The sequence below is a fragment of the Barbus barbus genome, assembly GCF_936440315.1.
Source record: "Barbus barbus genome assembly, chromosome: 20".
NCBI lineage: Eukaryota > Metazoa > Chordata > Actinopteri > Cypriniformes > Cyprinidae > Barbus > Barbus barbus.
In genome coordinates this window covers 15,137,002-15,162,518 of record NC_136748.1, presented here as the reverse complement: position 1 = coordinate 15,162,518, position 25,517 = coordinate 15,137,002, and the positions used below count along the sequence as shown (strand labels likewise).

Genomic DNA, 25,517 nt, shown 5'->3' with positions numbered 1-25,517 from the left:
AGGTCATTCTCGTTCGTTCGTTCGTTCGTTCACTCTCTCTCTCTCTCTCAGTCTGGGTCAGGATGCCCTGACATTGGATCATGGTGACTTTACGAGGTTGCAAATTGGACACCCTACAAAACATCCACTATTTTTTTTCCTCTGGGAAAACTGGAAACTGATGATTTGAGCTCGGTCTTGCTCTGTGGTAATCGTATTTACTGACCACAGAGAGAGAGGTTGATTGTCTGATGAGTCATTGACATCAAATCAGCTTATATGAGCTGACTTCAGGCTCCACAGTCAGAGTGGCATGTTTTTGTGCAGTCAAAATCACGTCCTCAAATAACCTCTGTATTACGTTTAATAACAGTCATAGTCAGGATAATAGTCATTGAAAAAGTAATAGTAATAATTTTGATTTATCTTGTTAATGTACAGTATGATTCCTGTTTTTCTTTTCATTGGTCCCACAATGAAATATGATTAATTAACCTTTGTTTTTGTTTTTTTATAAAAAAAACTCATTTTTATTAACATTATTATAAGTATCAGACAAATATTTATTTTAATTTTTATATACTTTTATATTCTTTCAAAGTTTTTTACATTATTTATTTTACATTTCAATAATTATTTTACGAAAATTTACTAAACATTTAATTTGTGTAATAACATTTTACAGAAATAATGTACCTTTGATGTCTATAAACTTTATAAACACTTTTAATAGAGAATGCTTATATACAGTGCAAAACATTACTTATTTGTTTATAATAAGTAAATGAGAAGAACATTTGTGAATTAGCCATTTTAATTTGGCTAATTCACATTTCAATCTTTTTTAATTTTTCATATCAAATTATCTTTATTCTTTTAAAGGTCATGGGGAATTCATATACAGGACACCTTCAGAGCACACGGTTTGAGGAGGTGCTGCACAACTCCATAGAGGCGTCATTGCGCTCCAACACAGTGGTGCCCAGACCTGTGTTCTCTCAGCTGTACTTGGAATCAGAGCAAAGGCCTCATGCTCATGATGGTGAGCTTACTCTGCCTTCTGTGGTATCACACTTTCTGAAATGATGTTTTTTTTTTTTTTGAGGTTTTGAGTATCTTATATGTCCCCTAACCAGACATGCAGTGACAGCATCAAGTCATACAAGCTCTTCCAAGTTTTTTTTTTTACATTTTTATTTATATTTATTATAATTTTTTAGAATTTATGTTTTTTAATTTTAAATCATTATTTACAGGTCGAGGGGATGATGATGACGATGAAGAGGATGGCTCAGATTCAAACAGCCCTCCAATCTCATATCAGATGAAGCCTCCACCAGAGGGATCCTGTAATATAGATGGTGAGATCATATGAGCCATATGTAACAGAACAGATAAATATTGACTATTTTAACTGTAAGCTAGTGCATTTATAGCCATTCAGACTGTGTGATTCAGTACGATCATAAAGTCACTGTGTACCCTGATACAAACTTGTGCATTTCAGGGTTCTGTCAGGCGGGCAAAGACCTTCGGCTCTCATCTATGGCCACTGAGTCTTTGGAAGTGCCTCCTGGGTTTCTACTCATCGGAGCGAAATCTCCCAGCGTGCCTGATCACATTCTGGTGTGTGCGGTGGACATGCGCTTTCTCCCCGATGAATGTGGACGTAATGCACTTTTAGGTAAGACACACTGAACCTGATGCACCAGTATTTTAATTCCCTGCATTACAAAAAAATAGAAGAGCCAGATTGAGAAAGAGAGGTAGAAAATGGCAAAGCTCTGATTTGGGTCAGGGTACCCCAACCTCAAGAGACCACATTTCCATTTGTCACAGAGACATTTGTGGATATTTAATTTAGGTTTCTATGACCCTCATATACGCAGCTTGATAGAAAGACGGCTAGAGAAAAAAACACATAGACATGGCATTGCTAGATGGTTGCCAGGCAGTTGCTAGGGTGTTCCGCATAGTTGCTAGGTGGTTAATAGGGTGTTCTAGGCAGTTACAAGGCATATCTAGAGGGTTGTTAGGTTGTTTTAGGTGGTTTTATAGGGTGTTCTAAGTGGTTGCTAAGGCATTGATAGATGGTTGTTAAGGTGTTCTAGGTAGTTGCTAGACAGGTGGATGCACTAGTGTTACTAGATAGACAGACAGTTGCTAGATTAAATAGGATGATTGCTAGGTGGTTGGTGGGTTGTTACTAAATAGTTGTTACTAGTGTTGTTAAAAATATATATTTTTCGTTACTTAGTGAAATATCTAAAACAGTTTCAGTACTCTTTATTAAAAGTATTGATACACCGATATCAGCTGCGCTTTTTGCTATCTCTTCTCTCTGACAGCCAGTTCACGCACACCACAAATGCACACTGAACACATACCGAAAATGGTATTGAATATCCATATTTTTCAAGGTATCATATTGAAGTTCCAGAAAATCCAGTATCATGACAACATTAGTTATTACCATGTTTAAAGTGTTAGAGTGTTGTTGTTGGTTTGCTAGACAGAGACTGATATGGTTGTTGCTATGCAGTTTCTAGACCATTAAAAAAAAAGTGGTTTCTAGGCAGAGTGTTTTGGGCTAAGGTATTATGAATAGTTACTAAAGTGTTCTGAGTGAGTACATTTGACATTTGTTATGACAGCTGTGTCAAACTTGGGTTTGCTCAACAACTTTCATCAATAATTGGCTCTTAAGTTCCTAGAACTACTGGCGAAAGTACCCGCTTTTGGCATGTTCACACCGCAGAAACTAGGAATGGTTTTAGTTTTAGGAACTCCATTTGGGGAACTAACCCTGATAAAAAGACCCCGCAAATGAAAAACCATCACAGAAATTCCAATGGTTTCCATTAAAATACCATTATGAACCATTAGCTTTTTCAAGTAAAACCATTACAAAATTCCTTTGTGTTGTGTGTTTTGGGCATTTTCCCAATAGGATTTAACATCCCCACTAATAGAATCCATCACATACCAGTTGACACCATTATAGTTTCCATTAAAACCAATACAATTTCCATTATAACCATTAAATCCATTACATTTTCTATTGTGTTTTGGGCAGGGTTCTACTGTTTGTTTTTTTTCAGCAGGGAAATTAGCTCCTACATCAGAGTAGGGTCTAAAACAGTTCTATTAAGAACTATTACCAGTGAAGTAAGTGTACACTGATTGGCGAATGTGGAAAACAGCAACAATGCAAATTAACTGTTGTCTGCAGCATTGTGTACTTTTCTAAACCTCAATGATATGTAACACTGCAAGTTGTCATAGGAGATTTAGTCAAATTTTCATGCTTTTTCAGTCGCGTAAATTGTGTGTTTACACTCAATCTCCATTATCACAAAACCCACAACACACAACAAAAACAGCTCCGATCACAGCGTCCTCCATTCATCGGTAGTTGACGTTTGTAAATGCTGTGCAAAAAGATGACACTGTCGGGCGCTTCAGAGTTCCTGTTGCAAATGCAACCAGGAAAACGGCCCGAAGGGGAAATTGGTTCTCTAGGAACGACCCTGCTTGCTAGTTCCTAGAACTACGTGGTGCAAAAGCCTCTTTTGGCAGCAATACCATAGAAATATACAGAACTACGGCATAAACAGAAGAAGTTCAAAGTCAACATTCTAAAGATGGCTGCGGGCTTGATTCTCTGGTGCATAAGGTCTATAGCAACAGCCTCTGGCAACAAAAAGAGCAAGATATCTAGAGAGAGAGGTAGAAATGGGAAAGCCCTAAGCACAGAGCCAGTCCCTGGGTCAGGGTACCCCAACCTCATGGGACCACATCTTCATTTGTCAGAGAGACATTTTAAGCTCTTTAATTTGGCTTTCTATGGACCTTAACTCAGCTCAGCACCCTCGCCCCCGGTGATGGTTTGTGGCTATGGAAACTGGGTGCTCAGCTGGTTACCATCTGTACTATGTCTCTTTTTTAGATAACTGTTCTTGGTCTTCAAGGAATGTAGACAACATCTGGGCACTCAAAGGCATACATGAAAGAAAGCAGATATTCACCGGATGTCTTGTCTGTTGTAGGTTTCTCAGGAAACTGCATGGGCTGCGGAGAGAAGGGCTTCCGCTACTTCACTGAGTTTGCCAATCATATCAACCTGAAGCTCACCACACAGCCTAAGAAGCAGAAGCACTTAAAGTACCACCTGCTCAGAAATGCACAGGGCATTCTGGTCAAGGGACCACCAATCTGCTGGAAAGGAATAGGTAAGATCGCACAGGACTTTTTAGTCAATAAAGATGCCATTCTACATTTCATGAGAATGGGCATCCTACTTTACAAGCGTATAGCATCAGCAATGCTTCTCTGGTGGAATATTGACAACCAGCGACTAGCAGGAAGATTAACTTGACCCTGTTCAGCATTCTGGGTCAGCTTGACCCATTCAGCAGTGCTTGCCTTCTCAGACTGACAGTCCAGATGGCCAGCACACCTAGTTTAGCTCACTGCTACCATGGAGACACGTCAAAATTAGGCAGAAGAGCTTTGGCAGTGTTTGTGCATATTTAGAGAGCATTACATGCTCCACAAAAGAAAATGCTTCCAAATGATGAACAATCAAAATAACAGCCAAGTCAGAATCCACTTAAAGTGAGCATTTACTGTAAAGTGAAAGGCAACATAACTGCAGCATATGTTTATAAACAAAATGTTAACTTTTGTTTATGTGTTGTGGACACTAATATTGTTCAACTTATCTCGATAGTTATTATATCATCTGGTGTAATGTGGCTCCCAAGTGTGAAATTCTTTAATTTCAGTCTTTCTTTTTTTTCAGCTTATTTAATTTGCAAAGAAAAAACTGCAGACTATTCAGTGTTCAGTGTTTATGCTAAGGATTGTTTTACTGTGGTTTAAGGATTTTTTTCCTCGTGTTATGTGCAGACAGCCGAATGAGACATGCAGTCTGCAATGCAGCTGCTGGACCAGAGGAACAATCAGGACATGGACCTTCTGACCTGCTTCCCAGTTCTGGACACACGGCCTTAAACACAATTAACCATGCAGGTAGGAAACACACAGTGTGTTAAGAATGGTTTGCAAAGACATTAACCATCTGTCTTTTTACTAAATTCAGAATGTCCAATGATTATTCACTTTTTTCCCCAAGTATAAAATCTCTTTTGTATTTAAACTGATATATGATTATCCTGTCATCATCGCACAGATCTAAACACTCATCTCCATATATCTGAGGGTTCCCCTCCCTTAACCAATGGCAGTCTTGTTCCTGGACCCCCGCAGCCTCTGGCACAGCCTGGAATAGTGGCCAATGGTCCTGGAAGGCCCACAGTAATAGGTAATTCTGCCCTTTTGCAGTCATTAGGAGCTTTCGCACCACGTAGTTCTATGAACTAGCCAGCAGGGTTGTTCCTAGAGAACCAATTTCTCCCTCCGGCCGTTTTCCTGGTTGCATTCGTACCGGCAGCAGGAACTCTGAAGCGGCCAACCGCGACGTCTTTATTCACGGCATTTACAAACATCAACAACCGGTGAATGGAGGATGCCATGTTCAGAGCTGTTTTTGTTGCATGTCAACAAAATAACGATTAAAAAATAATGGAAATGAAATGTAAACACACAATTTTAAGAGCATGAAAATCTGACTAAATCTCCTATTAACACTTGTAGTGTTATCATCAAGGCTGAGAAAAGCACACAGCGCTGCAGACAACAGGTAAATTACGTTATCGTGGTTTTCCATGTTCGTGGAGTAAATATTTTATATGGCTTTTAAAAAATGCCGGGTAGCCGGTGTTTCGTGCTCGTTTGGCCAATCGGCGTACACTGCATCACTGGTAGTTCCTATAGAACTGTTTTAGAACCTCCCTTAAGTAGGCCCTAAATTAGTTACCCAAAATGGACTTCCTAGACCTAAATAGCTTCCTAGTTCCTGCGGTGCGAACACACCAAAAAGCGGGAATTCTGCCAAGAGTTCGAGGAACTATGAAAAGGATCCTCCGGTGCGAAAGCACCTACTATTCACTCAGTGGTTATATTTCAAGCTTGGATCAGAGAAAAAGGAAACCTTAATTTTAAAGGGGCGGTCTCTAAACGAATCCCCCTCTAGACTTCACACCTCCAGTGAAAGAGAGCTCCCCTTTTGAAATGTTTAAATGCTTTAAAAAGAGGCAGCTGTATTGTCTAGGCCCTTTCCTCCTCCTCTTTTGTTGTTGGTGTCTGTCATTATTCAGCATTTGGGGCTGTAAAAGATCCCTCTCTTTTCTTTCAGCACTCTGACTCCATGATCACCTCCATAAAGTGCTGCTGTAAAGTCTCTTCCCTTCTCTCCTGCTCTCTGTCTGCATTGTAAAATGTGAGACTTCCTTCCTGATGCTTTGGTTTTCATTAGGACTTAACACATCTCCCCTTCTTTTCTGTTTCTCTTTGCATATCAAGGGACACATGCGCTCACGTTTACAGTCTGGTTAATGTATAACAATAATAATCACTTCCTATGACACCAAAATCTGCTTTTAAAGTGAATTTACATTCTATTGTTTTTGGATTTACAATTACGTAAGAAAAAAGAAAAGTTTGGCAGGGTAAACTTTGAGCTTGGCAAAGACTCTTAAGTTTTACAATGTTAGATAACTGGATGGATGGATGTTCTCTGCAACTTCTCTGTTAATCCTATTGACCAGTTGTGCTACTTTTCAAGGCACCGTGGCAAATTCTGGGCCCCCCAAAAAAAGGCACAAGGGATGGTCCCCAGAATCCTCTGCTCCTACAGAAGTCACCCCCAGACCTGCTGCCAACAGCACGAACAATGGCACTAAATCAGGTAGGCAAACTGATATCTACTGATAGAAAACCCACTGTGTTCACTGTGTTGTGAATGAATCTGTCCTTGTTAATAAGAGTGCATGTAAGATTTAGGGACTTTGGATGCTTAACCCAGTCATTGGGGGGAGGGGGGGGGGGGGGGGGGTCTAAAGTGCACTGTAAGAATATTAAAAGGTCAGTGAACAGCAATATTTGGGTTTCATTCAGACACAGTATTTTCGCTTCTACATTTTTCACATATTATTCACCAGGGATATATGATATAATGATGTAGGAAGCCTATTTGATTTTTATTTTTTCATTAAATTAGCAATTAGTGCCGATATAGATATGATATAATACATTATGCAGCATTGGGAGGCCTTAAGGCTAGAGAAAAAAACCCAAAAAAACATCTGAGGTTATAACCCATAACCCCAGGGCTATCTACACCCCTGTATCTTAGTGCCAAAAATGTGATGTGATCTGACTGCAGCACACGCTCTGCCAAAGAGGCCTTTATAATTACAGATATGTTAGCTCTTCATCAAACCTGAACGGATTGTTCTTCTGATTTTCTTTGGAGAACACTTAGCAAACACTCAAAAAAAAGCAACATTATTTAAAAATAATGGGTGACTCATCAGGACTTACAATAGCAAGAGGGTTTCAAGTATTACCTAAGACAGTGGTTCCCAACCTTTTGTCCCCAACATACTTATTTGCTAATGTCAAATTGATATAAAATGCAACCCAATGCCAATTATTTGTTTTCTTGTTTTAATGCAAATATTTTGTATTTTATTCATTATTATTTATTTTATTCCTAATAAATGTAATTTAATTTGTAGGAAATTGGTAATATCAGTTTGTCTTTTATTTGTTTCTTCTGGCACAGTTTTGCCATGTCTGCGTATTATTGCATTTTAAGCAGCTTGTTTTGAGAATCTATCTCCTACCCAAAACACAATAACTGGGTTAATTTTTTACATTGATTGCTTTATCGTTTGGATATGCTTTATCTGGCAATCCTTCACCTGGTGCTTTCACGCTTGTGTGAGGGAATAGTAAGAGAGTGGAAGAAAAGCAGCACTAGCTACAGTTATTGCCAAATGGTGGGAGCTATTTAATAAAGTAGTTTGAATTTCACACACCTTATAACCATGTTATTTTGAGCTTTTGACCATGTATTGAAATATTGGAAATGATCACTGGTCGGCTTGGTTGGAGCATCCCTAAAAATGAAAGTTTTTTTGCATCCATATTTAACCTCAAAGCATATAAGTTCCAATGTGTCTCTTGCTAACTTTGATGCACTCCAGGTTAGGAACCACTGAACTAAGAGATGTAGTATTGTGATTGCTTTTGGGGACGGTGGAATATCTGTGTGTGCTGTAAGACTACTTTCTACTATGTCAACTATAATAATGTAAGTGTGCTTGTGTTTGTCCTCAGCGGCTAGTGGGGCATCTGGATGTTTGTCTGTGGGGTCCTTGCCGCCCCTTGCTCCTGGGGAGTCTGTCACAGTGCCTGATCACCTGCTCCAGACTTGTGGATTACGACCGGTCATTTTTAAAGGTAAAATCTCAACATTGTTTTGTTTTTGCCTTCTGTTTTTCACCAGTGACAAAGATATGTATTTTTCAGACTCTATTTACAATAATTACAGTTTCTGTAATAAATATTTACAAAAATATATTACAAAATAAAACATTATTTGTGTGCTTTAAGAATAACACAAAAATCTAGGAGTAATCTAGACACATTTTTTTTGTTTTCTGTGGGTTGTGTCTGTTTTGTCTACCGTGAAACGTGAAATGTATCCGATAGTGGTTCCCACCACTTTATCTTGGGCCAGCTGTTCAGTTTGTGTGTATTTTTGTCTGTAGGACACGGGACACTGCCACATTTGTGTGGGAACCTCGGGGACGTACTGGTGAGTGGCCTGCTGCAGAAATGCTACCGCAATTCCCAGAACCTCCCACGAGTCTACGAGCAGTACGGCACCGCTCCTGTTCAGACCATCTCCACTGAGATGCTCATCCTGCTGACAGTCTACTATCTAGTGCAGCTTGGTGAGAGCAATAGTATTTTATGCACCTTCTACACAGTCTGTTTAAGCCCAACAGTAAACATTTTGATGCCAGAGACCTCGATTATGATAAGTCCCTTCTTAAAATATAAAGGCAGCTATATTTCAATGTAAAAAGATTTAATTTGTACTGTTTGAGCAAAATATTAAGCACAATATCATGATAACAATAACAAGATGTTGTTTCCAAAATTAAATAACTGCCCTTTTTTATTGTCACAGTGTACTTTTAAGCAAATATTGTATAATATTAACTTTGTAAACTTTGCTTTATGCATATTAATTGCTTGCATCAGTGCTGTTAAATATTAGATGAAAATGTTTCCCATTTCATTTTAGTTAGTTGCCAAATGTACTAAAATGAGAAATTAAAACTGAAATAAATATAAATTAAAGCGAAATAGAAATAGAAATAAAATTCTCAATTACTAAAACTAAACTACAGCAAACAAAATATTTATCCTAAAAATAAAAGCTAATTCAATATGAAACACTCCTATAATATTTAATAAAATAACTCTGGCTTACAGTTAAAAACTACAGAAATCAGAATAATAAAGTAATTCTGATTAATCTCTTGATTTTTGTTTTTTTAGAAAGGGAAAAACAAAGCAGTAAAAAATTGTAAATTCAGTAAATGTGTTAAACATTATCACATTAAAAATATTTAATATCAGAAGTTTAACACTTTAACCATAACATTGTTAAAACAAACTGCATGTTTCATTAAAAAAATTATAATAAAATAAACTAAAATAAAAAAATAAATATATTTACCGCCCTCTTAGCACCCCCCGAGAGTCCACAGACCAAGACTATATTTAAAATATAACAATTTATTATTTTGGAACCGTGATTTCTAATTTTACATTATATACTGTAAAATGACTCTAATCAATTATATGTGTCTGTACAGTATGTGTAAGTGCATTTACCTATCATGTTGCAACAGCACCTGACCAGGCTCCTCTGATGGAAGACTTGGAGCAGATCTTCATGCGTTCCTGGCGTGAGTCACACCAGACGGAGAGCCGGCAGTATCAGCAGACGCATACACAGTTTCCACCTCCTCTCCCCTGCCTAGCACAGCCCCTCACTCCCTCTCAGCTCCCCTGGCTGGCCAAACTGGCCACCAGCTCATGCGGGGAAGGAGTTATAGTGCTGGACATGGCGCCCTCTCTAGCTGAAGCACTGGAGGACACCTTCCACAGACTAGTAGATGGCAGATTGAGCCAGACTAATTACGTGGTGATCATCTGCATGAACAGGAGCCAGGATATAGAGTCATGTGTGGTGGTGACCGGTATGTGGGTTATAAATGTACTACTACAAATAATAATGTTTTTTTGTTTTTAGACTATAGATGCACAATATATCTATATCATATTGGCTGTATCATATCATAGGTATTCTTATTAGATATTTATTTGAGCATGTTCTTTACACCTAGTTGTACATTTAGATGACCTTAGTGATAATCTAACACTCACTTAAAATTTAGCTTTCAAAAACACTAATAATTTTATAACACTGTTAAATGCAAGATTAAAGGGGACCTATTATGCTCCTTTTTACAAGAAGTAAAATAATTCTCTGATATCCCCAGAGTGTGTATGTGAAGTTTTAGCTAAAAATACCCAAAATATAGCTTGTTAAAATTGCCACTTTTAGGGTATGAGCCAAAACGCTCTGATGTTGAGTATGTTGCTTTAATGCAAATGAGCTGGTGCTCCCAGAGAAGAGGGCGGAGCTTCAAGAGCTTAAGCTCTGGCAATAGCAGTGCTAGCCTTTGCAAATAAACATTCCACTATTAATACAAACCTGTTATCTTTACAGAAAACTACTCTGTTTCAAAGTCAGTCATCTGATTATACTGTGCATAATAAATTTGCGTTTATGAATTACACAGACAGGGAGCACAGCGCGAAAAAAAATAACAACATAGCTGGTCTCATGGTGCATGGCATGCTATCACAAACTTTATAAGTCCCACTCGTGATTATGAGCTCAACAAACTCAAGCGATCGACTCGCATTGCTTTCATATGCAACTTTTAACCACCACATTCATATTCACGATCATTCATGGGCAGCACCAGTGAAAACAGGCAGATACGATGGTAGCTTTAGCATCATTAGCCTTACAGAGTGCCAAGAAGCTCTTTTAGAAGGGCAATTTGGAAAACAAACGCGTGATACTTACTTTGTCTGTTGCTGACGTTCGCGTTCCATTAAATCAAAACATACTTATTTTATTACATCAATTACTGCTTTATTTAATCAGAAACAGTCTAAATGTTATTTGTGTAGGCTATTTTACTTTTAATTTAATTAGAAGTAGGCCAACAGCGCCCCCTACAGATTAAAACTCCTTACCGAACGGGCATTAGGACCTGGGGGAGGCTGTCACTGCTGCCTCTGCTTGTGCTATAACTGTTTACTCTATCCCACACCGAACGCGTCATTCTGTACATGCCTTCACACATTAAATGCAGCGATCCAAAACAGTCAATCTATTCATCATTCAGACAAAACTTTGCTTCAAGAATGAGCCACATTGCTGACGTGATCTAATCGCTAGCACACCCTGAGCACATGCGAGTTAACCCCTTCCCCTTATCGGCAAGACATATCGGCATAATTTTGCATGTCAGGCCGATGCCGATATTTACATTTAAAGTCATTATCGGCCGATTTCGATATCAGTCCGATAATATCGTGCATCCCTAGTGTTGGTATTGATCCCGACACATATTGGGGACTTTACAGATATTTTTCCAGGACATTTCCTTAGACAATGAAACTTAACCACAGTGTCCTCAGCGGCTCAGATGGAGGGAGTCTATGGAGACTCCTATGTTCATTAGTGCATCCCAAAACATAACACTTGAAATGCCTCTTTGGCGCTGACACTGTATATCTCCAGCAGTTACAGCAAGTAAACAGTAATGGCGGAGGCGTACCACAGCTTCTCACTCAGGCCTGTGTCTAATGCTTATAGGGCAGCGTCACAAATGGGCTGGACTTTTTCCCCTTGGTGACTTGAAAAGAGGGATAATCTGAAACTGCTCATTCCGAGAGACTATTTATGATTTTTTTAGATTATAAAAAAATTAGTGGGTGGATTTTTACCATTATAGGCTCGTTGTTTTCACACACTGCGGCCACATAACTGTGTTCAAACACCTTATAAAAGTGATTTTTGCATAATAGGTCCCCTTTAAAAGCTACAGCTGTCAACATGATAAAATTAATCTCATCATTTTTAAAAAAGAATAACAAAACAGTAATAATATTTAAATTTGGTAAATGTGCTAAAAAATTATAGCATTAAACATATTTCATATTTAAATTATATCACTAACTTTGACAATGCTAAAAACTTTTTTTATTATGATTTATTTACACTAAATATTATACATTTATGGTTACAGTCTTAACATTAAAAATTAGTTTATCTGTATTGCCCATCATTTTATTAACCATGTGCAATAATTATGTAGATCTGAAGGGAAATTAAACAGAAATTTATTTAAATTTTACAATATCCACGTTATCACACAGGTAAGCACCAGACTCGTGCTTTAGCTGAGAGTCTTCTCTCTCCCAGTGATTGTGTGAGAGAAATCGTCCATGAACTGTCTTCTGGGATGGCAGCAGAACTGGGGTCCTATTTCAGTTCTCTGGGTCCAGGTAAGTCTTCTGGTTTAATACATGGATCTCACTGCTGTGATTTCCCCATACAGAGTTTAAGTGCATTTCTATACTACTTATCAGATGGAGATGTGGAGGCCTTGCTGGAGAAAGCCAGTCCTGAGAACCCTACCCAGTATTCTAGCATAGAACCATCAGGAGACAGTCCTAAAGCCAAGTGTGCGGGTGAGACTGACTTGTGCTTGAAAGTATCCAAGTATGAATTTAATGAGATATATACATTGAGCATAAGGTGTGTTAACACCTCGTATTTTTCAATAGAGTACTCTGTAGAGTGGCACGAGATTCGGCCCATACAGCTTGCTGTGGCTCGGAAGCTGCTCTCGCATGTTTGCGCCATTGCTGATTCCAGCACACAGAACCTGGACCTCGGTTCCTTCGACAAGGTTGAGTTCTTAATCTGCGTTCCGCCTTCAGAGGTCACTTTTCATCAAGTCGTCCTTCACCTGTGGAACTCAGGTAGAGTACTGCAACTCATTACCCATGAGACTCTGAGTGAGTTTCGTCATCAGAACAATACGAGCACCACCCGATTTTTGTAACGGCGCGCAGGTCGCACATGCGCACTGAAGTTATTTTGCAGTACTCAGTTTTTTCACAAGGTGGCAACACTGTCCCTGTCTGTTGTTTCACAGTAGACAACAAAACTAAAGATACGGAACAACAACAACAAAATAGCGGAGACTGCAACAACAACAGATTCGCATTGACAAACACTTGTGAGCGAGAGGGTATGAGACAGCTCAGCTTTGGTTTAAAAGAGTTCAACAATATTTGTTACTGGTCATAACTTCAAGGGGAAAAATAGAGCAGACACTGGACATGGATGAAGCTTTTCCGAGCCCATGTGTCCACCGCCCGCGTTCGCATACAACATCAAATGGAGCATACTTTGAAAAGCATATGCTAGCGTACACGTATACTTTGGGCTTTACAAAAAAAAAAAGTAGACTGGAAGTTCATTTCATCAAGTAAACTTAAGTAAAGTTTAAATAAGTACACTAAAATCAGTGTCCTATTAGAATACTTGTAAGCGAACTATTTCAATACATCTTGGAAGTAAATTGGCCCACGTAGTTTATAAAAGTATACTTTTAAGTGTATTTCAAGTGTAACAGTAGTAAACTTTGAGTACACAAGTTATATATACTGTTACTGTTAAACTTTTCTGTATACATGAAATATATACAGTATATACTATATATGACCGTGTAATTAAGTATGATTTAAGAATATTTCTGATAAATATTAAAATCTACTTCATTAATCTACTTTTTGTTCAAAAGAAGTATACTAACAGTACACTTGAAAAACGTTATACACAAAAACACAAATTTCTTTCCCTTTTTCACATATTTCCCTTTTTAAAAGAAAGTTGAAGGTCTTGTCCTTGTTTTAAATAAAGAATAATCTGTATTTTACGTCGCAGGCTTTGAGAAATCCCATTGAGCAATTATATTACATATTGCAGATAGATCTCACTTCCTGCTGTTGTATTTCCAGGGGTGTTACGGGAGTTAGGACTGGACCAAGGCTGCCTGTCGCTGAAGGAGGCTGAGCAGTTCGTGGTAAAGCTGAACCAGAGCGCAGTGGGAAAAATCAACAGCCTCATTCAGAAATCCAAGATGAACCCCTACACACTCTTCATACTCGTGCACGATCACGCACACTGGGACATCAGCAGGTATGTGACCTCCTATGATTCTCTTTTAAGCCTCCTCTTTGCTTGGCTGTTGGTGGAACTCTGTATCTTTTTATTTTTATGACAGTGGGCAGTGCAGTGGAGGAGACCCCAGCTTGGGACTAGTGGACGGTCTGTTGAACTGCAGGCAGATTCGAGATGCTCCCAACTTCCTGACGCTCCACGTGACTTCGTTTCCCTTCACCTTGCAGACTCAGTACACACGAATCAGCCCTTACAATGAAATCCACTGGCCTTCTGGATTCAACAATGTAAGAATAGCACATACTATCTCTTTAAACCAGCAATTTAAGCTCCTGGAAACTGAAACTTTGAAGTCACCCATAGCGGTTAATAATGACTAATGATTTTACATTTTGTCCATCTGTTTTTGCACACCTAGGATGTGGATCTTTATCACGACAAGACAAAGTACTTTGGTGTATCCGAGCTGCTGGAGACGACCCGCTGTGGAAGTGGCCTTCCTCTGCTACGATATGACAGTTCATTCGAGAGCATGGCTGCTGCTCTGGAAGAGAGGTTTGTTTTCAGTAAATCAGCATTCTTCTCTTTGTATGATGTTTTAGCAGCTTGACAAATCTCCTTACTGTACGTCTCCTCAGGTTCCCAAAACTACACAGTGTAGTGATTCGCACCCATGTGCTGATCCAGCATTACTCTCTGGCCCTGATGGCAACAGCGGGCGACCAGGCTTTACAGGCTCTGCAGAAGCACATCTCAGTGGAGACTCTGGAGATGGTGCAGTGCCTCCTCAACACATCCCAGCGATGTCCCAGCCGTCATGGTCACATGCTGCTCCTGAGGATCCCCTCCCCAGCTCTCGCTGCTTTCGCTCACCAGCGCCTCTGCCATGTCCGCAACAGACTCGGCCTTCACAAGCAGTTTGAGGTCATCCTGGGGGATCCATGCTCTGCTCTCACTGTAGGAAAACACTTCTTGGACCAACTGAAGGTATTTACTTTTAATCTATTTGGTTTATTTTTATTAAAATAAATTACATTTATTCTTGTGTCCATATTCTTCTTTATTTCCGTAAATTGTAGATCCTTTTGCTCTTTATATGTCTCCAGGTATGGCTGAAGATCTTGGACCCAGACTGGGCTCCTCGGACATATCTAGAGCTAGAGGCTTTACCCTGTATCCTCATCTTAACCGGCATGGATCCACTTGGAGAGTCTTTACCCAGGTAAAACACTCACAGGAACTAAGTTTTTGACTTGAATAAGCTTGATGCAGAATGCCTGTTAAATTTTTGACAACATTACATGCATCCAGTGCTTATCTGTCTTGAGTCCGGGTCCTGCGCTCCTCCCTGTCGCAACAGGAGGCCGCCATCTCCCGTCCTCATCTCCCGTAATTACATACACCTGTCACATTACTCAGACCTGTCACACTCATTACACCTGCAGCTGTTCCCCATTGCCACGGACTATATAGTCTCCCCTCTCCCACCACTCTGCCTGGTTGCATTATTTGTTATTTGATGTGTTTTGGTTTCTAGTGTCTGCTCTGGTCTGGGATACATGCACAGCGTTGCCGTTCATATCCCAGTCCGTTACTACTTAGTTTTTTGCCGTGTTGGCGTTTTTGTTTGCATTAAAAGAGAGCCTTCCTTGCACTTGGACCCTGACTCCGTCTTTTCGCGGCGCTTCCTTCGCCGTTCCGTGACAGAATGCAACCAGCAAGCATGGGTCCAGCAGGGAGGTTGCTCAACGCCCGCCAGGGAGACCGGAGCATGGAGGAGTATGCCAGGGACTTCATTGGAGTGGCTCGGCGGTAAGCTATGGAGAAGACCTGCCTCATTGTCTTCTTCTACGGAGGCCTGGCCGAGCCCTTCAAATCCCTGATGCCATACTGGGACCCCGAGGAGCTCTGAGCTCTGCAGGTGAGCGGCTCGGCCTTCAGGGTGGAGTTAGCTGCAGAGCCCGTTCACAGTTCTCCCGATGCGGCGATCCGGGGGGCGGCGGAGCGTCCTGGGCTGATGCGCAGCGTGCAGGAACCCCCGCTGATGTCGGTGCGGGCGGCGCGGATTGCTTGCGGTCCTCCCGAGGCAGCGGAGCTCACTTCAGGTCTTCCCCAAGCGGCGGAGCCCGCTGAGGCAGCGGAGCTTGCTTCCGGTCTTCCCGAAGCGACAGAGCCCGCTGATGTTCCCGCTGAGGCAGCGGAGCTCGCTTCCGGTCTTCCCGAAGCGACAGAGCCCGCTGATGTTTCCACTGAGGCCGCGGAGCTCGCCTCAGGCCTTCCTGAAGCGGCGGAGTCCGCTGATGTTCCCGCTAAGGCCGTGGAGCTCGCCTCAGGCCTTCCCGAAGTGGCAGAGTCCGCTGATGTTTCTGCTGAGGCCGCGGAGCTCGCCTCATGTCTTCCCGAAGCGGAGGAGTCCGCTGATGTTTCCGCTGAGGCCGCGGAGCTCGCCTCAGGCCTTCCCGAAGCGGCTGAGGCCGCGGAGCTCGCCTCAGGCCTTCCCGAAGCGGCAGAGTCCGCTGATATTTCTGCTGAGGCCGCGGAGCTCACCTCAGGCCTTCCCAAAGTCTGATGTAACTCATAAGGTTTAATGCTGTCCAATATAAGACTGAAGAGGAAAAAAGAAATTGAAACATTTAAACTACTGAAAGAACAAAACGGAGTAGTTTCACGGTTATCCATGGGCGCTGCGGATAATTATCCGCAGGTCGGGTAATAAAAAAAATGCATTCTGATTATTTGCGGTTGGGTCGCCGGTGGATAAAATAAATCATAAATTATGCAATATTAACTACATTCTTTCATTAGGCAGTTGATTTCAGTTGATTTTCATTTGTGTGTGTGTGTGTTTGCCTGATCGGGAAGTTGCAGTGACAGAAACAGAAACATTCCAGATAAAGTTTAAAAGGAGTAAAGCCTCTGTTAATGCTATTGAGTAGGCTAATATGGCCAAAGAAGATTTTATTTTTTTATTAATAAACGTTCATAGAGTGGCCGCGATCAGCTCCGGTGCCCGTGCCGTTAAGCCTGCGCTCCGCAGACACGTGCAGTGATGCGCAGATCAGCTCTAACGTCACTGAATCTGCTGTTAAAAATTAACCATACATTCATAGTATCATAATGCAAAACATACACGACATATAGTCAAACAATTTTTCATTGTTTCTTGAAATGTCATAGGATTTCCACATTGGCGATGATTGCAGCATATGTCCCCATGCATCATATACGTCGCCACGCGTTGACGTCATCAAATTGTGATCGGTACATGAGATCGGCCAAATATATGAGTACCGATCGATCGAGTCATAAAATGTGAATATCGGCCGATACCGATCTCCGGCCGATCGATCGGAGCATCCCTATTCATTAGTGAATCATTCTGAATCCAAATGAATCATTATTCATTCATTTATAATCACAAATGATTAGAGATGGAAAAGTCATGGAAATTCTTTGGTCAAATAGAGTCTTAGCAAAAGACTAGATCTTAAAACAACAGCTTTACTTTCTTGGTTTATACTCAGGCTTACCGTGTTGTTCCTCTGTCCTCAGATCTCTGAAGTACTGTGACCTGCGTGTTATCAGCTGCTGGTCTCTGCAGCGCACCACTCTCGAGCAGGAGCTGGGATTGGCCGCGTACCTGCTGAAGACAAAACAAGATGGCCAGCTCGGGCCGCACGCACACTGTGACCTGTCTGAGAGTGACCCTGAAAAACTCAGCACTGACAACGAGGACGAGGAGGTTGTAGTGGATGGTCAGTATTGCAAAACCAGAAAACATGATGTATTTATGTATGTATTTGTATGGTTAAACTGAGAATAAACCATTTTGTTTTAAATGTATAGGAAATGAGTGGGTATATGAGTGGGTATACTAAATTGGACGGACATTGATGTGGTCAAGGCACACCACAACTGCCCCAAACCTTCAGACAGTCAGAGAAAAAGACTATCAAGCTATTAGTCAGCTCAGCCACACACCGTCTGTGTTTTAACACAGTCTTCAACACAGAAATGGAGATTAACCACCTCAATGACTGCATGTTCACATAGGTAGAACTGTTTCATCCTTCAGGGCCATTTCCAGAAATCCAAACCACAATGAATCAATAAATATCAGAATCCATAATTGTTTCAAATTGATTTCAAATTAAGGATAACTTTCAACCAGCTTTGTATTGTTTCATTGCCTGTAGTATATGTAAATGAACTATGTATAATCTTTCTCCATGTTACCTGCACCCAGATGAGCATGTTTATTTGTCGGCAGAAGTTGTCTTTTAATTGTAACACTGGGTTGTTAGCTAAAATCTGGCAAAAGTGCTTGTAATTCTTTGAGCAAATGTAAGTTGTCACATCATTCTTTCAATTTCAAACCATTTTTTTTTCTGATTATAACTGATATACCAATTAAATAAAACTGATATCCTGAGTGGAATGCCTAAATTTGCTTTGATATTAATAAAGCATGGGAAACAGGTCTGTTTTGGGATTTGGGACAGCTTTGTTTTCGGAAAGATTCCTGAAACTGGTGTTCAAAGGTCTTACACACTTACATAGTTCTCTCGCACTGACTTTATCTCTCTGGTGGTCTATAGTAAACAACGATCTCCCTAAACTGGGTAAACAGGCCTCCCCAGCTGGCTCTCAGCACCCTCAGTCTGACTGGACTCCTTTGGATCCAGACAAGCAGCCCAACCAGAGGCGGCAATCCAAATCCACCTCATCCGGCTCTTCGTCCACACGGGCCTCTCCTCTACGGCAGAGCTGCTCCTGGGCACGCAATCTCAGCCGCCCACCTGTGGTGCTGCTCCCTAAAGTTGTCTACGACCTCATCACCACAGTGGATTCCAGTGGCCTGCCCAAGTCCACTTCCTTCCTCCCTCACTCTTCGGTAGAGTGGGTCAGCTCCTTTAGACCCCTCCTTAGCAAAATGATGACATGCACCGAGCAATCGCTGTACTATCGCCAGTGGACGGTCCCCAAACCCCACCACATGGACAGCAGTAACCGAGCTGAAGGACGCACCGATAACTTCCACCCACGAAAGCTGCTGCTAAGTGGGCCACCACAGGTAAACGAGTGTCTGAAACACTGGATGCCACTGTCAGTATTCGGCTGGTGGGTTAAAATGGAATTTGTTGTGTGTGTACAGGTGGGGAAGACTGGGGCATATCTGCAGTTTCTGGGTATTCTGTCTCGTATGCTGATCAGGCTGATGGAGGTGGACATCTACGATGAGGAGGACATCAACTGCAGTGAGTATTATACCGCAAAGGTTGTAATATGATGTCATATGTTAACACTTTAGTTAAGGCACCAATTCTCACTGCTAAGTAGTAGCTTATAGTATGCATACAGTGGATATAAAAAAGTATAAAAAAGAGACCAAGATAAATCATTTCAGAACTTTTTCCACCTTTAATGAAAACTATAACCTGTACAACTAGATTAAAAAACAAACTGAAATCTTTTAGGAAAGGTGGAGTAAAAATTTAAAAACTAGAATCAGAATCAGAATGAGCTTTATTGCCAGGTATGTTTACACATATGAGGAATTTGTTTTAGTTCAACTAGTTGTAGTAAAATAATGTGGTTGCATAAGTGTGTACACCCTCTTATAACTAAGGATGTGGCTGTGTTCAGAATTAAGCAATCACATTCAAACTCATGTTAAATAGAAGTCAGTACACGCCTGCCATCATTTAAAGTGCCTCTGATTAAACCCAAATAAAGTTTAGCTGTTCTAGTAGGCTTTTCCTAACATTTTCTGAGTCGCATCTTACAGCAAAAGCCATGGTCCGCAAAGTTTCCAAAGCATCAGAGGGATCTCACTGTTAAAAGGTATCAGTCAGGAGAAGTGTACAAAAGAATTTCCAAGGCATTAGATATACCATGGAACACAGTGAAGACATCCTCAAGTGGAGAAAATATGGCGCAACAGTGATATTACCAAGCACTGGATGTCCCTCCAACATTGATAAAAAGATGAGAAGAAAACTGATCAGGGAGGCTGCGAAGAGGCCTACAGCAACATTAAAGGAGCTGCAGGAATTTCTGGCAAGTACTGGCTGTGTAGTACATGTGACAACAATCTCCCATATTCTTCATATGTCTGGGCTATGGGGTAGGGTGGCAAGAAAAACATCCAAGCCCGGCTAAATTTAGCAAAAACACATTATAAGTCTCCCAAATGCATGTGGGAAAATGTGTTATGGTCTGGTGAAACCAAAGTTGAACTTTTTGGTCATAATTCTAAAAGGTATGTTTGGTGAAAAAACAACACTGCACATCACCAAAGGAACACCATACCCACAGTGAAGCATGGTGGTGGCAGCATCACGCTTTGGGGCTGTTTTTCTTCAGCTGGAACTGAGGCCTTAGTCAAGGTGGAGGGAATTATGAACAGTTCCAAATACCAGTCAATATTGGCACAAAACCTTCAGGCTTCTGCTAGAAAGCTGAAGAGGAACTCCATCTTTCAGCACGACAACAACCAAAAGCATACATCCAAATCAACAAAATAATGGCTTCACCAGAAGAAGATTGAAGTTTTGGAATGGCCCAACCATGAATCCGATTGATTATCTGTGGGGTGACCTGAAGAGGGCTGTGCACAGGAGATGCCCTCGCAATCTGACAGATTTGGAGCATTTTTGCAAAGAAGAGTGGGCAAATATTGCGAAGTCAAGATGTGCCATGCTGATAGACTCGTACCCAAAAAGAATGAGTGGTGTAATAAAATCAAAGGTGCTTCAACAAAGTATTAGTTTAATGGTGTGCACACTTATGCAACCACATTATTTTAGTTTTTTTGTTTTTTATTTTTACTCCACCTTTCCTAAAAGATTTCAGTTTGTTTTTTTAATTTAGTTGTACAGGTTATTGTATACATTAAAGGTTGAAAAATTCTGAAATGATTTATCTTGGTCTCATTTTTTTTTACATCACAGAAACCTGGCATTTTAACAGGGATGTGTAGACTTTTTAGCACAGCTGTTTATTAGTACTTCTAAAACACATATTAATGCTTTATTCTGCATAACTATAGTTTAGATATCTTAATCCTACCCCCATAACTACCTTACTATTAATAAGCAGTAAGTTAGGAATTTATTGAGCCAAAAGTAGTTAATAGTGAAAATTGGTCCACAAACTAAAGTGTGAGCCGATATATAATACATCTAAAATGTAAAAATATTCAGTCCATTAAATTACTGCACAAATCTTCTGTTGGTCACATGTCTTCACGTGATACAAATTCACAGGTCATAGTTTACCAAACTTGAATTCAGCGAAATTCGCATGAGCTTGCATTTCCTGTCTTCCCTTTTCCTTCGCACATTTGCATACGTATGAATGGAAGCTAATGGAGCAAAACGTGTAGTATTCAGCCCTTTAGGAATCACATTATTAGCTTGGGAATCAATTTGATTACACTGTTGTACTATAGAGTCTTGATTCGCTGAAAAGACCCGACTCATTTGTGAATCAGACTACATTGGTTGCGCTGTATGTTTTTTGTTCTCTAAAAGAACCAACTCGTAAAAGTCATTGGTTCAGGATTCAAGAGTAAACTGGTTGCACTGCTTTGTTTTTGTTTCACTAAAAAGAACAGACTCCTAAGATTAATTTGTTCAGGAATCATGCTACACTAGTGCTGTATCAGTGAAATTATTCATACTTTTTTCTCCAGATTGCGAGAAAGATTTGGTGCGATATCATCAGCCCATTGCATTGTGGCCCAATACAGACACTGTACGAGGGATGCCCTTTGATTACACCATCCATGATCCAAAATACGAGGACATCAGCACTGTCTACTCGCCAGACTTCACTCCAAATTCAAATGGTGAGACCATCAAGATTATCACATATGGCTTAGTTGAGCCCAACTATAATAGTTCTGGCTATTTTAATAGGTCAGTATCATTGAAATTGTTTGTTTATTCTTTGCTGCATTAGATGGAAACTCCAGAAGGCAGGAAGATGTGTATCTACACAGGCGAACAGCGCGGATAAAACTCTCTAAATATGCAGCTTACAACACATACCATCATTGTGAGCAGTGTCACCAGTATATGGGTTTCAATCCGCAGTATCAGGTGAGCCCTAATACAGTTTCTTGCACAGTGCTCTTGAATACTTGAATCTGACTGGTCAATGGTAGCACTGAGATTCTGATTCATAGACTAATCTATATTATTATGTGTGTGTTTTGATCTGACTGTATTTTGGGTTGTTGATTATCTGTTTACAGCTGTACGAGTCCACCCTGCATGCCTTTACATTCTCTCACCTTCTACTGGGAGAAGAAATCCAGCTCTACTTCATCATTCCCAAATCCAAGGAGCATCACTTCTCCTTCAGCCAATCAGGAGGCCAGTTGGAGAGCATGAGACTACCCCTCACTTCCGATTGGGTACAAAAAAAGCAGTGAACTTGTTGAGGCCAAATGTGCCATGAGTACATGATGACAATTATATGTTCACTTAATAGTTTCAATATACAGCTGCTGTCTTCTGAAAGGGTTTATTTAACTAAGCTTGACAACTGAAGGTAGATTTAATGTTTGCAGAATCCTGATGCAATCAAAAGCCCAATATTCACGCCCACAACTGGTCGCCATGAGCACGGCTTGTTTAATCTGTATCATGCCATGGAAGGAGCCGCCCACCTGCACATTCTCGTGATTAAAGAGTACGAGATGGCCGTCTACAAGAAATACTGGCCTAACCATATAATGCTTGTCCTACCCACTATCTTCAATGGAGCTGGAATAGGTAACCATCAGGAGATTATCATATTGATCCATTAATGTTGATGTCAGTGAGGTCTTTAATAAAGTTACCTTCTCTCCCACGTACCCAGGAGCAGCTCATTTTCTGATTAAAGAGCTGTCTTATCATAACCTGGAGTTAGAGCGGAGCCAGAGAGTGGAGCATGGCAGTCGGCCACAAGACGTCTGGCCCTTCATCATCCTCGCAGACGATTCTTGTGTAATGTGGAACAGTGTTGATGTTGATCCAAAAAGGTGCTTAATTTTGTGATTGAAGTTATTTACATATTTAAGTTGCTTTCAAATTTTTCATATATTTATTTTATGAATTTTAATAATTTTAATTTTTTAGCTAAAAATTACTTTTTGTGAGTATTATTATTATTATTATTATTATTAACTGCAGTTTTTCCAAGACATCTAAAAAAGTGCCAGTCTAAAAAGATGTTGACACTTAAATTAAAAATAAAAAATTATTTAAAATGTCTTTTTTAGCTAGAAATTACTCTTTTGTGAGTATAATTTCTATTATTATGAATATTATTATTTATACATTAAAAAACCTAAATTAACTACAAAATGTAAAATAAACTGAAAAAAATAATTTATCCAGTCATCACAAACGACTAACATTGGTCAGGAAATATAGAAACAGAATTTTAAAATTGGTCCATTCCTGTCTGCTGTTGACCATCTGTTTTAAGTAGTGTATTTGTATGTTTTTCAGCGATACCACAGGGACAGAAAGAAATGTGTCCTTGAAACAGGTTCTTCAGCACATGGAGTCTTCTCCAGATATTTCTCAATATGGCTTATGCGGGATGAGGAAGTGGTCCAGTTATGGAGGTGGGGTCGGACGGCAAAAAGAGCCCTTCTCACGTGGACACCTACATGACTTCCTTCTACTTAACGTGGACCTAACACAGAATGTGCAGTACAACCAGAACCGGTAAGTTTCTAGAAAGTCCAGCTACTTTGTTGTTTTTTCCTCCGTTATTGTCCAAATATTTACGTCTCCCTCTCTCCACAATAGTTTCACATGTGATGATGTGGACTTTAACCTGCGTGCCCAAAGTGCAGGCCTCCTCATCTGCAGGTTTAACAACTTTAGCGTGATGAAGAAGCAGATCGCCATTGGTGGATATGGGACCTTCATCATCAAGACTAAGGCAAGTTTCTAACCAACGTCCAAAACTGTATTGATGTTTTACTCTGTAAATCTATAATAACAATCATATTCCATGCAACTACAAAAACAATGGTTCTTCTGAATTCTCCACAGATGACCGATGTCCCAACCACAATCCAGCCTACTCAGTACATCTGTGCTCCAGACAGCAAGCACCTGTTCCTGGCCACACCAGCTCAGCTACTGCTGGAGAAATACCTCCAGCACACCAGCCATCGCCTCTTCCCCCTCAGCGCCAAAAACTACAGCCACCCAGTCCTCTCTGTCGACTGCTACCTGAACCTGGGCCCAGAGGTACTTCAACAGACTATTAATACCTTAAAATATTCCATAGTAGACTGATCTAAGGCTGGACAATTAATTGAAATAAAGCTGAATCTCAATATAACTGTCACTGTGCAATTATCAAATCGCAAAGGCTGCAATTTAATTAAATAGATGCATTGCATGTTTCAGAGAGAATCACGAAACTCCATCTGTGCATGTGCTGGTATGGATGGCTTGTAATGTGCATTTGGGAAAGCAACGTTGCAAATAAAGCCGCTGTTGTCAACAAAAGTGTATCACTACTTGTGTGACCTATCCTCCATAGTTTCACATGATTCTAAATATTGTTTTGTTTTGTTTTGTTGTCTGTTCCCAGGTGACTGTTTGTTTTATCAGCTCCAGACCTCACTCCATTAACTTCAGCACTACTGGTCTGCTCTTTAGTGGCCTCCTCTTATACTTCTGTGATTCCTTTGTGACTCCTGGATTCCTTAAAAAGTTCCAGTTCCTGAAAGGTAAAGACCAGGGCGATAAATAATATATCCATCTATCTGGCTGTCCATTTAACACATGAAAAACTCTACAAAATTATCCTCTGTTAAAGTATTTGCTCTTTTTTGCTCCAGGAGCGACTCTTTGTGTGATCTGTCCTAACCGCAGCTCTCTACGTCAGACTGTAGTTCGGCTGGAACTAGAGGAGGAGTGGCGGTTTCGTCTCAGCGATGAGTTTCAGACCGCCAACGCCAAAGAGGATCAGCCTCTCTTTTTCCTCACAGGAAAACACATATGACTCTCAAAACCTGAAGACTCAATCACAACTGTCCTGTCTGTATATAACATTAGCTCTGTATATAATGCACAGGATGTTCTGTAAATTTACTGCTTGCTTGCTTTTGTTGTTGTTTTTCTCTCCCTCTCTCTCTTTAAGATCATACAGGAAAATTATAAGATTATTACATTGCATATGGATGCACCATCAAAACCGGATTTACTCACATCTTTGTTTAAAATGTATTTATTTACCTTGACCTTTCTGTTTT

General features: G+C 40.4%; 1 protein-coding gene across 1 annotated transcript; it reads left to right on the top strand.

Moving 5' to 3' along the window:
• Positions 1-864: 864 nt before the first annotated feature.
• LOC306886726 (protein GREB1-like) lies at positions 865-25,267 on the top strand (the record flags this gene model as incomplete). Its single annotated transcript, XM_079444050.1, has 31 exons — positions 865-1,021; positions 1,236-1,340; positions 1,487-1,663; positions 4,029-4,211; positions 4,891-5,013; positions 5,174-5,305; positions 6,668-6,790; positions 8,227-8,349; positions 8,661-8,846; positions 9,816-10,166; positions 12,427-12,555; positions 12,640-12,741; positions 12,838-13,035; positions 14,080-14,260; positions 14,346-14,529; positions 14,661-14,797; positions 14,881-15,229; positions 15,349-15,464; positions 17,795-17,997; positions 18,841-19,316; positions 19,398-19,500; positions 21,939-22,094; positions 22,208-22,347; positions 22,503-22,664; positions 22,821-23,025; positions 23,114-23,276; positions 23,749-23,970; positions 24,055-24,190; positions 24,304-24,504; positions 24,854-24,992; positions 25,104-25,267. The coding sequence occupies 31 exons, from the start codon at positions 865-867 to the stop codon at positions 25,265-25,267; spliced, it is 5,526 nt and encodes a 1,841-aa protein (XP_079300176.1).
• Positions 25,268-25,517: the final 250 nt, after the last annotated feature.